General features: G+C 40.8%; 1 protein-coding gene across 6 annotated transcripts in view; it reads left to right on the forward strand.

Moving 5' to 3' along the window:
- Positions 1-13,399, forward strand: part of plekhh2 (pleckstrin homology domain containing, family H (with MyTH4 domain) member 2) — a 220,935-nt gene that overhangs the window by 87,600 nt on the left and 119,936 nt on the right. For all 6 annotated transcript variants that reach the window (XR_010976258.1, XR_010976259.1, XR_010976260.1 and 3 more), the window contains one exon: positions 10,311-10,373. Coding sequence is in view for 3 of the 6 variants with exons in the window: in XM_068045177.1 (XP_067901278.1) it covers positions 10,311-10,373 (63 nt within the window). In the remaining 3 variants the exon portion in view is untranslated. The remainder of the gene's footprint in view (positions 1-10,310; positions 10,374-13,399) is intronic.

The raw sequence follows: 13,399 nt of genomic DNA on the forward strand, positions 1-13,399 counted from the left end.
TCCGCTGTGCAGGAAGACAAAGGGAAATTTCTCATCTCTACTCATGGAGCACTGGCGAGGATGAGGAACGGCCATGGGCCAGATGGAAACCTTTGGCGGGCCGGATCCTGGCCCACAGGCCATATGTTGTACAACCCTGACCTATACATTTCACAGACACTTGAATAATGAATATGAGAGTCCATACATGTGTAAATACTGTTCACAATTATCCTTTTTCATTATGTACGTAGCTTAGAACTTTCGTAATTTTTCATTTTAAGGAAAGGGGGTGTCGTGATATTGCTTTAATACTGATTAACAAACTATGAATATATAAGTAGTTTAATGTGCATCATCACAGGAAGTGATGCAAGTTAACACGATAAGGAGGGAAAAATTAGAGTAGGAGAGAAAGCTAACGAGAAATATAAAAACAGATAGTAAGAGTTTCTATAGATATTTAAAAAAGAAAAAAGTTAAAGTGAGATTAGATTTTTTTTTTTAGATTAGAGATACAGCACTGAAACAGGCCCTTCGGCCCATCAAGTCTGTGCCGAGCATCAACCACCCATTTATACTAATCCTACACTAATCCCATATTCCTACCAAACATCCCCACCTGTCCCTATATTTCCCTACCACCTACCTATACTAGTGACAATTTTTAATGGCCAATTTACCTACCAACCTGCAAGTCTTTTGGCTTGTGGGAGGAAACCGGAGCACCCAGAGAAAACCCACGCAGACACAGGGAGAACTTGCAAACTCCACACAGGCAGTACCCAGAATCGAACCCGGGTTCCTGGAGCTGTGAGGCTGCAGTGCTAACCACAGCGCCACTGTGCCGCCCATGAGCGTTGGTCCTATAGAAGGTGAGTCTGCAGAATTAATAAGGGAAAATAAAGAGATGGTAGATGAATTGAACAGGTATTTTGCATCGGTCCTCACTATAGGGGATACAAGTAACAAAACAAAAATAGCTATAAATCAGGAAATGGAAGGGAAGGAGTAACTCAAGAAAATTACAATCACCAGAGAAGTGGTACTGAGCAAATTGTTGGAGCTGTTGGCTGACAAGTCCCTGGGTCCTGATGGACTTCATCCTAGGGTTAAAAGAAGTGGCTAATGAGATAGTTGATGCGTTGGTTTTAATTTTCCAAAATTCCCTGGATTCGGGGAAGGCTCCATTAGATTGGAAAATAGCCAATGTAGCTCTTTTATTCAAAAAGGGAGGGAGATAGAAAGCAGGAAACTGTAGGCCAGTTAGCTTAACATCTATCTTAGGGAAAATGTTAGAAGCTATTACTGAGACATTATACAGGGCACTTAGAAAAATTCAAGGTAATCGGGCAGAGTCAACATGGTTTTGTGAAAGGGAAATCATGTTTAACCAATTTATTGGAGTTCTTTGAAGAAGTCACGTGCTGTGGATAAGGGGGAAACTGGTGGATGTACTGTACTTAGATTTTCAGAAGGCATTTGATAAGGTGCCACAGCAAAGGTTATTGCGGAAAATAAAAGTTCATGTTGTAGGGGGTAACATATTTGCATGGATAGAAGATCGGCTAGCTAACAGGAAATGAATCATTTTCTGGTTGGCAAGATGTAACAAGTGGTGTGCCGCGGAGATCAATGCCGGGGCCTCAACCTTTTACAATTTATATAAATGACTTGGATGAAGGGACCAAAGGTATGGTTGCTAAATTTGCTGATGACACAAAGATAGGTGAGAAAGTAAGTTGTGAAGAGGACATAAGGAGGCTACAAAGGGATATAGATAGGTTAAGTGAGTAGGCAAAGATTTGGCAAATGGAGTATAATATGGGAAAATGTGAAATTGTCCATTTTGGCAGGAAGAATAAAAAACAAGCATATTATCTAAATGATAAGAGATTGCAGAGCTCTGAGATGCAGAGGGATCTGGGTGTCCTAGTGCATGAATCGCAAAAGATGCAGGTTCAGCAAGTAATTAGGAAAGCTAAAAGAACGTTATCATTTATTGCAAGGTGAATTGAACACAAAGGGTTCTTTATTGAAAAATAACAGGGATTCTGGGAGTGGGGAGGTTATGCCTCAGTTATACAGGGCATTGGTGAGACCACATCTGGAGTACTGTGAACAGTATTGGTCTCTTTATTTAAGGAAGGATGTAAATGCATTGGAAGCAGTTCAGAGAAGGTTTACTAGATTAATACTTGGAATGGGCGGGTTGTCTTATGAGGAAAGATTGGAGAGGCTAGGCTTGCATCCGCTGGAGTTTAGGAGAGGAAGAGGCAACATGATTGAAACATATAAGATCCTGAGGGGTCTTGTCAGGGTGGCTGTGGAAAGGATATTTCCTCTTGTGGGAGAATCTAGAACTAGGGGTCACTGTTGAAAAATAAGGGGTCGCCCATTTAAGACAGAGATGAGAAATTTTTTCTCTGAGGGTCGTGAGTCTTTGGAACTCTCTTCCTCAAAAGGCGGTGGAAGCAGAGTCTTTAAATATTTTTAAGACAGAGACAGATAGATTCTTGATGAGCAAGGGGGTGAAAGGTTATTGGGGTAGGTGGGAATATGGAGTCGAGGTTACAATCAGAGCAGCCATGATCTTATCAAATGGCAGAGCATGCCTGAGGGGCCGAGTGGCCTACTCCTGCTCCTATATTCTGATTTGTCTTTTTTGGATCTAAATTGGATGATCTTCCTCGCATTAAACTACATCTACCATAGTTTTGTCTACTTATCTAATCTGTCTATCTTTCCATAATTTCCTGCTCCCATTTGCACAACTTACTATGCCTTCCAACAGAGCCACCTGAAAACTTGGATATGGAACTCTCTCTAATCCTTTATCTAAGTCATTGATATATATATATATATATATATATGTTAAGGCCCCTATACATATCTCTGGAACACCAGTTCTGGCCCCCAGAACCAAGATAGTAGCCATCTGTGCTTCCACGGTAATGAACAGTGTGAGCTGCCATGGCAGCTGTCAAAGCTGTCAGCCATGGCTCCAGCGTGGTGGGCCCCACTGTCATGTTCATGGAACTAACTGCTCAATCCATGTTGGACAGAATGATCTCCATGTACTGCACAAAACCTTGACACAAGTTGAAGCTGGACTTCTCCATGCTCTGGAACATTTTGGACAAGGTCACTGATGGGCTGCCCAGTGTATTTCTTGGTGAATGGCCATCGGCCTTCAGCAAATTCAATGAGCATCTGAATCCTCTGCAACAGAGCTAGCGTGCAACTCTGCCCTCTGGCAAGCTGGCACCTTTGTCTTCCTGTACCCCTCTCCTAGCACATGGAAACTTCTGCCCACTCTTTCTATGCACCTATTTTTGGGAGTGGTTGGATTTTTAGGACCATGCCTTTAACTGAGCCAGAGGTAAAGCAGTGACGTACTTTCTGTTGTGAAGTACACAATGTTCTTAATGTGAGGCTACAGCAAGCCATAATATCACATATCACTTATATATAATTTGTTAGGTTTTTTCCGAATTACTGTTCAGTTATAAACAAGTGCAGGACTTTCATTGTCCTGTTCGAAACATAAGAACATAGGAGTAGGCCATTCAGACTGTAGAGCCTGCTCCGCCATTCAATGCGATCATGGCTGATCATCTACCTCAACGCGACTTTCCCGCGCTATCCCCATATCTCTTGATGTCATTGGGATCCAGATAGCTATGGATTTCTGTCTTGAACATGCTCAATGATCGAACTTCCATAGCCCTCTGGGGTAGGGAATTCCAAAGATTCACCACTCTCTGTGGGAAGAAATTCCGCCTCATCTCAGTCTTAAATGGCCGACCCCTTATTCTGAGACTATGTCCCCTGGTTCTCGACTCACCAGCCAGGGGAAACATACTAGCTGTATCCACCCTGTCATGCCCTATAAGAATTTTGTAAGTTTCAATGAGATCACTTCATTGTTCATAATGCTAGAGAATATAGGCCCTTTTTCCTCAATCCTCATAAGACAATCCTGCCATCCCAGGGATTAGTCTGGTGAATCTCTGTAGCATTCCCTCTATGATGAGCATATCCTTCCTTAGATGAGGAGACCAAAACTGTACACAATACTCCAAGTGCGCTCTCACCAAGGCTGTATACAATTGCAGCAAGACTTCTTTATTCCTGTACTCAAAACCCCTTGTGATGAAGGCCAACATACCATTTGCCTTCCTAATTACTTTCTGCACCTGCATGCTATTTTTAGTGACTCATGGACGAGGACGCACAGGTCCCTTTGGACAGCAACACTTCCCAACCTCTCATGATTTAAGAAATACTCTATCTTTCTGTTTTTTCTACCAAAGTGGATAACCTCACACTTATTCACATTATATTCCATCTGTCATGTTCTTGCCCATTCACTTAGCCTGTCCAAGTCCACTTGAAGCCTCCTTGCATCCTCTTCACAACTTATATTCCCACCTAGTTTTGTGTCATCATCAAATTTGGAAATTTTACATTTGGCCCCCAAATCATCTATATAGATTGTGAACAGCTGTGGGTCCAGCGCTGATCCTTGTGGTACCCCACTAGTAACAGTCTCCCATCCTGAGAATAACCTGTTTATTCCTACTCTCTGTTTTCTGTCTGTTAACCAATTCTCAATCCATACCAGTATATTGCCCCCAATACTGTGTGCTCTAATTTTGTTTACTCACCTCCTGTGTGGGACCTTATCAAAAGCCTTCTGAAAATCCAAATTCACCACATTCACTGGTTCTCCTTTATCTATGCTTATTCAATCAAATTATTCAATCAAATAGCATTGTTAGCATTGCCATGCAACTGACATTGGGATGAACTTGTGAGTAAGCATTTTGAAAATAGTAATAATTGTAATCCTAAACCAAGTGATTATTCATGCCATAACTTTGAGCTTAATTATGTGAGGTGAAAAGGATAAATAGATTAAAAACTGGAAGATTGGAAACCTCATTTCTGTCCTACCTGTTTGTTTTGTTTTTATCCATTTTGCTCCAGTAGTAGTTTGTCTTCCATTTTTCTTGCAGTGTTTGTGATTTCTGAAGGTTCTCAATCTAATGAAAAAGTTTTAACCATGGAATCTATGAAGCATTGGAATGGGCTGAAACTTCAGAGGGGAGGTGAATATTTTCTGTTCACAGATGTGAACATAATCACCAACCTGACTTAAATCTAGTCTCACGTTGCATTCCCTACTGCTGGCAGCCCTTCCATAGTGAATGGATTCTTTGGTTCCATTGTGATTGACATTATCTCCAAGTAGCAAGAAGAGCTAACCTATCTGACAGAAAGGTTGAACGTGATAATCTTGCAACACTCTATTGCAATATTCGAAAGGAACCATCTGTAAGAAAAAAGTTTGGCAAAACATTTTCTTTATATAAACCTACAATGCTATCGTGCAATTCATGTTGTACTGTAGTATTTTGTTATTTATACATGATGCCAATAGGATTAATATAAAACTCTTTTAACTCTTCCGGCAAAAAAGTGATTTGCTGAATTATCCACAGATAATGGTCGTTAATCTTTAGAATTCTCTCAGGTCCAGAGAAATCTGATATTTTGGGTCAACCACTTCTGGAAGTTTTCAGCCCATATTGTGACATTTAAATTATAAATTTACAGTAACATTTGCTGAAGGCTGCTGCCAATGAATATATATGTGTACATCTTCTTGATGCTTGTATTACTCGAGATATAATGGGATGAATTTTCCAGGCCCCATGGTGGCTAGCTTGGAAGCAGGGTGGGGGGGCTGGGAAAATAGCAGGGAACCACATCGGAACAGCTCCCCAATGCATTCCTGCCACCGGGGAAATTTCCCGGGGGGGGTTTGGGAAACATTGGCATCACAGAGGCGGGCAGCCAATTTACATACTTAAGGCCCTAATTAGGGGTGAATTAGAAGGTTCACAGGCATTTTGACGGTGGCAGAGCAGCCCCCCTGCCACATGCGGAGGTCACCAGCTTAATGAAGGCAGTCCATCCTGCAGCAATCTGGGCGAGCCATCAGAGCCAGAGGCACATGCCCCAAAGAAGGGGACACGGGCATGAAAGGCAGCCCTGCGGCCCCAATATTGCATGTGGAGGCCTTTCCCCTCCGATCCGTGGGCCTACCAACTTGTCCCCTCTGATTTATTATTTAATTTTACCCCTCTGAGGGCATTTCCATGTTGGGGCACCCTCACAATCTCCTACCTGCCTCAGCTGGTACTGGGGCTTCCAAGTCTCTAGAACTGCCAGCCCTTTGATGGGGCTGGCAGTATCGGAAGCCTCCCTGGCATCCTTAATAGGACTGCGAGTGCAGAGGTGGCTAATTAAGAGGCTGCCTCCAAGAATATCGCCAAGCCAGCCTCGTTGCTGGCAGCTGTGGGCTCAGGACCCCCATTTCATCCTGATGTCAGGGTCCTGAAACCTGCGTTAAAATCCCGCCCAATGTCATTTCATTATAATTTTAGCAGAATAATTTTTTGTTTTAATAGCTTGGATTTTGCAGTAGTGGTGATGATGAAATGGTCCGTGTTCGCTGTCATTACTCTTCTAAAACTGAAAGCAACTTCTGAACGCATGCCGATAAATGCAGAAATCCAGAAGTTGCTATCAGTGATTCTACGCTTCTCCAGCGGGTGTGCTCTTGAGGTCCCCCGAGAATGCAGTCAATTAGCAATCATTGAACTGTTAATAACACCCTCTCTTACATTCTTAGTCCCATGGTAAAAACCTTGACGTTACATTTTGTTGAATGAGGTGTGACTGTGTTTTTAATGACATACTAAATTCCTAATTACTGCTAAACTGTCTCACTAGTCTTGAAAGAGTAAATTTATATTTGTTGAATGTCAAATTTCTCTATTATAAGAAATTCCACATTTTTATTTTATTTTAATGGAAGGCTTGTTTATGATATGTTTAGCTTCTATCTTAAACCCATGAGTATGTCCCAATCATTTATTTTGCTATCTGTAAAATTTAAAATTTAAAATGAAGTTATTCAATGATATTTACTTCCTGGTTGAAAGTCTGCTAAGAATACTTCAATGTGATTTGCTGCTTATCCTTCTTGATGGCATCACTGTTGCTGGATGCCATGAGATCCCCTTGACTTGGTGCCAAATTCAAACTGACATCAAGATAGGGGAAATCCATGATACGGAAATTACTAGATCTTTGCAGGCAGCTTTCTTCAAGGTCAGCAGTGACGCTGTTGCTTTGCCACTGACCACAAAATCCAGCCCATTATTCCCAATTGTACCATATTAAACCCATTTGTTCAGGGTACATGGCAAAACAAATTGCATATTTGCTTTCTCTATTATGTGAACATTAAAGTTAACTATAATTCTTTTTAATTGTTTTCATTTCCAAATCAGGTGCTTGATGGTTAGATTCCCCTCTTTAAAAGGTATTGTTTGAATACATAGTATTGAAAAAAGTGCTTTCAGTTTAGCAGGCAATGAGGAGCAAAGCATTCTAGGAATCTGATATGTACTTGCTAACGCTAAACTAAGGCAGATCCAGTGGGTGGAAGGCATATGGGATACTTGCCTTTATTAGCCAAGGCATTGAACATAAGAACAGGGAGGTTATGATGGAACTGTATAAAATGCTAGTTAGGCCAGAGCTGGAGTACTGTGTACAATTCTGGTCACCACACTATAGGAAGGATGTGATTGCACTGGAGAGGGTGCAGAGGAGATTCACCAGGATGTTGTCTGGGCTGGATCATTTCAGCTATTAAGAGAGACTGGATAGGCTAGGGTTGTTTTCCTTAGAGCAGAGAAGGCTGAGAGGGGACATGATTGAGGTATACAAAATTATGAGGGGCATTGTTAGGATAGATAGGAAGAAACTATTTCCCTTAGCGGAGGGATCAGTAACCAGGGGGCTTAGATTTAAGGTAAGGGGCAGGAGGTTTAGAGTGTATATGAGGAAAAATTTTTTCACCCGGAGGTTGATTGGAATCTGGAACGCACTGCCTGAAGGGGTGGTAGAGTCAGGAACCCTCACAACATTTAAGAAGTATTTAGATGAGCACTTGAAATGCCATAGCATACAAGGCTATGGGCCAAGTGCTGGAAAATGGGATTAGAATAGACAGGTGCTTGGTGGCTGGCACAGACACGATTGGCCGAAGGGCCTGTTTCTGTGCTGTATATCTCAATGACTCTATGACTTACGTTTCATAAATTGTTGACTATGATATTATGTGTGGCACAGATGTAGCCTCCAGTGACATTGCAACAGCTGTCTAAATATGTTTTAATTTAGGTTGATGAAGCCAAAACAATCTGGTGACCCAAGCCTAATGTCCTTAATTTATTCACTGAGGTCTTGTTCCTTAAGTTAATGACAAAACAGAACTTGTTCATGTTGAACATTTGGCTGCTTATTTCAATACTGTCTTATTGCTTAATGCTTCCCCACTCAACAATGAGAGAATCTTTAATTATTTGCAGATTTTGTGGCTATTTTGTGTGGGAAAGTTTTTTTTCTTTAAAAAAAGCATGTCACCCTCTGAGTGAAGAAATTTCTCCTCATCTCAGTCCTAAATGGCTGACTCCTTATCCCAAGACTATGACTCCTAGATCTAGACTCTCAGCATCTAGCCTGTAAAGCCCTCTAGTCAACTTGGGTTGTCACTTTCATAAAGAAATCAAGGAGGGTGGTCAGGCAGGATCTTTCTGGTCTAAAGCCATGTTAACTGCCATTACTTGGTTAAAGTTGTGTAGGTCTTCCTCATGTTTACTCTTGATAACAGATTTCCATTATTGTACATGGAATTAATCCAGGAAGCAGTCCTGGATGTATTCCAAAAAGCATTATCTACTTTGACCACATGCATTACCGAGTCCAATCTATCTTGAAATAGTTAAAATCACTGAATATTATTACCCTGTTGTTGGGAATCTCTCTGAACTACCTGCAAATCTCAATCTCATCTCCACTGTTTGGTAGTCTGAAAGACATATCAACAACTGTACCATTTCCCTTTCTATTACTTCACTCTATCCATGTGGATTCTGTTTTAATGCAATCCCCTTGGTTAACCTTATAATCTGATGCTATGATAGAATCATTCATTAAGGCTGCCACTTAACACCTGATTTTTCCTCTCTGTCCAACCAGGAAAATTAAGTTGTCAATCCACTCCAAACTTAAGCCTCCATTATCACTATGATATGCCTCCATCGTTACTAATTCTTCTAATGCTGCAATTTTGTTTTAAATGGTTTGTGTATTCGCAGAAATACCACCTATTATTTTTATTTTCGCTATCTCTGGAACAAAATTGCAGAACCAAGACAGCAAAGCACTATAATGTGTGGAAATTTGGCAGTTTGACACTGAATATCACTCTGCAACTAATCACTTGCATTATCCATAGCCAACAATGACATTTGATAAATGGTTTCACCAATGAGGTGGATTTGGCAACTCGTATGTGAATTACAACCTGCTCATGAGTGAAAATCTTAATCAAAATCAGAGCTTGTAGTGGATTTTCAATTGGGGGGGAAATAATTTAGCCCAAGAAAATCATTTTAAACTAGTTCTAAAACACATTTTCCACTGTAGTATTATAACTGGAGATGCTCTCCATTGATCCCCCATATTGGGAAGTGTATTAAACTTGCTTTACATAGTAGTCTGTTGGCCAGTTTGTACTCCACAGAACTACTGTAATGGGAAGCAGTTCTTTATATGACCCTGCGGTGCACTAGAATTCCCCCATTTATATTATAGAGTGGATTTCAGAGCTCAAATACCACTGTTATGTGCAGTCTACAGTGTTTGCTTAGCACCACCAGCCAGTACTGCTGTCACAATTGAGGAAAAAGAGCATCTCTTGAGGTGATCATCCATGTCATGGGAAACTGTAGCACTGACTCATTTGTATTGCAGTGCAACTTCCAAAGGTGAGACATTTGTTTATGGGGTGAGCCTTCAGTGTTATCATAAAATGCAGGCTTTGATTTTTAAAAATAACTTAATTTCAGCAGTAGAATAGTATTGTACAATTATTATGTTGTAAGTGGTTATTAATGCATCTTGTAGTATTGGTCCTGAATTGCCAATACACAACTGCATATAACAAATATGGCTGTGGTAGCACCATTTTTTTGTGTTTGAAAGATATTCTGAAACAAACTACTATAACTTTTTTTATTGCAGTATTGGATTAGTCTATTTTCCCTTCCCAACTGTCACAACATTGCCCTTTATTTCCACCCAGGGAAAATAAGCTACAGATGTTTCAAAGGAATTTTAAAATGAACCAATGGAATTCATATTGTAGCTACCTTCACATTAATGTAGTGTTTTCTGCTTTCCAGATGCAACAGCTGGAGAGGCAAGTAATTGATGCCAACCGTCGTGCTGAGAAGGCTTACCAGCAGGTGGTGTATAAGCAAACATGCTTCTTCCTCATCTAGAGTATAGATTATCTTGTGAAGCCATGAAATTAAATATCACATCTTCACACTTAGAATCATTAACTTGTAAGCGTACAGCTACCATCTGATGCAGTCTTTGTTGACTTAGTTGAAGCACTAAGAGGAGTTGCATAGATATTTTGGAAACTTGCATGTGTGCCCTATTGGAAAAATGTTAAGTCTGATCCTGAACCACATGGTTCCTCAATCAGCATTTGTATTTGAATACAGCAAAATGAAAATTATAAAGTACCCTCATTTCTGAAATCTGTCATGGAGCCATCTTTGGTTCTTTTCTTGGCAACTTCATCCACAGATATAGGGTCAGATTCCACATGTCCACTAATGACACCCAGCTCTACCTCTTTCCCCACCTCTATTGACCTCTCCTCTCTCTTTGTGCTATTATACTGCTTATCCAACACCCGGTCTTTGTTGAGTCTTAATTTGCTCGAGGGACGGCACAGTGGTTAGCACCGCAGCCTCACAGCTCCAGTGTCCTGGGTTCAGTTCTGGGTACTGCCTGTGTGGAGTTTGCAAGTTCTCCCTGTGAACGTGTGGGTTTCCTCTGGGTGCTCTGGTTTCCTCCCACGTGCCACGTGATTGGTAAATTGGCCATTGTAAAATAAAATTGCCCCTGGTGTAGGTAGGTGGTTGGAGAATCGTGGGGATGTGAGGGGGAAAATGGGATTAATGTAGGATTAGTATAAATGGGTGGTTGATGGTCAGCGCGGACTGGGGGGCCGAAGGGCCTGTTTTGGTGCTGTATCTCTCTATGACTCAACACTGGGAAGACTGAAAGCATTGCCATCAGCCTCCATTACTGACCTGACTCCTTTGCCACTATCTCAGGCTGAAGTAGACTGTTCTTATGCTCAACATTCTTTTTGACCTGGACTTGAACTTTTGATTGCCCAGAAGTGCACTCCTGCTCCTCCTGATCCCACACGGAAAGTAAAAACACTTACCTTAATCTTCTGGTTCCTGATTCACTTCTTGCTTGACGTTGCCTGACAACAATTATTACATTTAGGCAGTAGCTGTTAGGTGAACAGATTTTTTTTCTCACAAATTCAGCACCTGTAAAATATAACAAGTTAACCGAAAGCATGCTAAAAATTTGGTTTAAAATCAGCAACTGTTTTTATTCATGGCTGTTCTATAGCATTTCTCAAGTTGTATTAGAACTCCAAAATAGATTACTAATACTTTGCTGTGAATTATGTGATGCTATTATTCTGCAGTAATGACTCCATAAAAGCATCTCCCAGCATTATACAGCAATGTAATTTCAGATCACAGTTACAAGTTATTAGAATTGTTTCCACATTATTGAAAATTAATAACATTTCTTATAGCAGTTTTCTACTTCGTCACTATCAATTTGTCATTTACATTGAGATGCCAGTCAATTTCTTCCTATTCATTGATTGAGTATTTAAGTATCTCTGTTTTTCTCCTTCCTGATTGGTTAGTTTCTACTTTCATTAATAATCAAACGTAATGTACAATTTCAAATCTTTGCCCCAATCACTAGCCATCAAAAGAAATCTACTCAGTTGCATTCTGAAATTATTGAAATCTGGCTATGTACTTCAGGTTCCCCAACCAGACTAGCTGACTGCCCATATTTAGGAGCCCAATGTAAGATTGTAAGCTAAATAAATAGTGCATATACAGGTGTTTATATTGAATTAAAAAGACTCCAGTTCTCAGGATTCACGACATGATGCGCTGTTGCATTATTTGGCATCTTTGTTCGGCAGCCTGGTGTCCAGGTTTGATGTTGAGAAGCCTATTCACTGGAGAAAAAAAGAGAAAAAATAATTAAGATGAAAACAGAAATTAACAGAAGAAAGAAATAAAGAAGTGAAGGAGGAGGAAGGGAAATACAGTGGAGAAAAGTGAGCGAAATGCAGTGTAGCAGGAGAGTGAAAAACAGAAGTGAAGGAGGAAATTGGGAGAATTTTCACCTGTATATGAAAGGGGTTACATGAATATTTTTGGTCTATTTTCTTTGTCTTTTCAGAGTTTTTGATTTTGTCTGCAGGGAGTTAATCATTTTTCTGTATATGTTACTGCCATAGTAAAAATGCATTCGACATACATACCAACAAAACCAAAGTATTACTAAAAGAAATGGAAGTAGTTGTTAACAAACCACTTCTGCAAATGTTTGCTTCCCACCTGGTTGCATATAGGAAATGCTATTAAGCAGTTGAGCCAAGTGATTCTTACAACATGATGATTTCATTCAGGGAAGTCACTGTCTGGATTTTAATTTGCCACTGAGGCTACAGCGCATTAAAATGCTTCTGCCAGGAAATGACTGCCCAACTGAAATGTCACTGGAATTTGGGATTGGTTGTGAAATCTCTCATTGAAATAGCGTAGAATTTTACAATAAGATCATAAGAAATAGGAGCAGGAGTAGGCCATTCAGCCCCTCGAGCCTGCTCCACCATTTAATAAGATCATAGAACATAGAACAGTACAGCACAGTACAGGCTCTTTGGCCCACGATGTTGTGCCGAACCTTTAACCTACTCTGGGATCAAACTACCTACATACCCTTCATTCCACTATCATCCATGTACCTATCCAAGAGTCGCTTAAATGTCCCTAATGTATCTGCTTCTACTACCACCGCTGGCAGTGCATTCCACGCACCCACCACTCTCTGTGTAAAGAACCTACCTCTGACATCTCCCCGAAAACTTCCTCCAATCACCTTAAAATTATGCCCCCTGGTGATAGCCCTTTCCACCCTGGGAAAAAGTCTCTGGCTATCCACTCTATCTATGCCTCTCATCATCTTGTACCCCTCTATCAAGTCACCTCTCAACCTTCTTCGTTCCAATGAGAAAAGCCCCAGCTCCCTCAACCTTTCTTCGTAAGACATGCCCTCCAGTCCAGGCAGCATCCTGGTAAATCTCCTCTGCACCCTCTCTAAAGCTTCCGCATCCTTCCTATAACGAGGCGACCAGAAC

Source organism: Heterodontus francisci, chromosome 13 (genome assembly GCF_036365525.1).
Source record: "Heterodontus francisci isolate sHetFra1 chromosome 13, sHetFra1.hap1, whole genome shotgun sequence".
NCBI lineage: Eukaryota > Metazoa > Chordata > Chondrichthyes > Heterodontiformes > Heterodontidae > Heterodontus > Heterodontus francisci.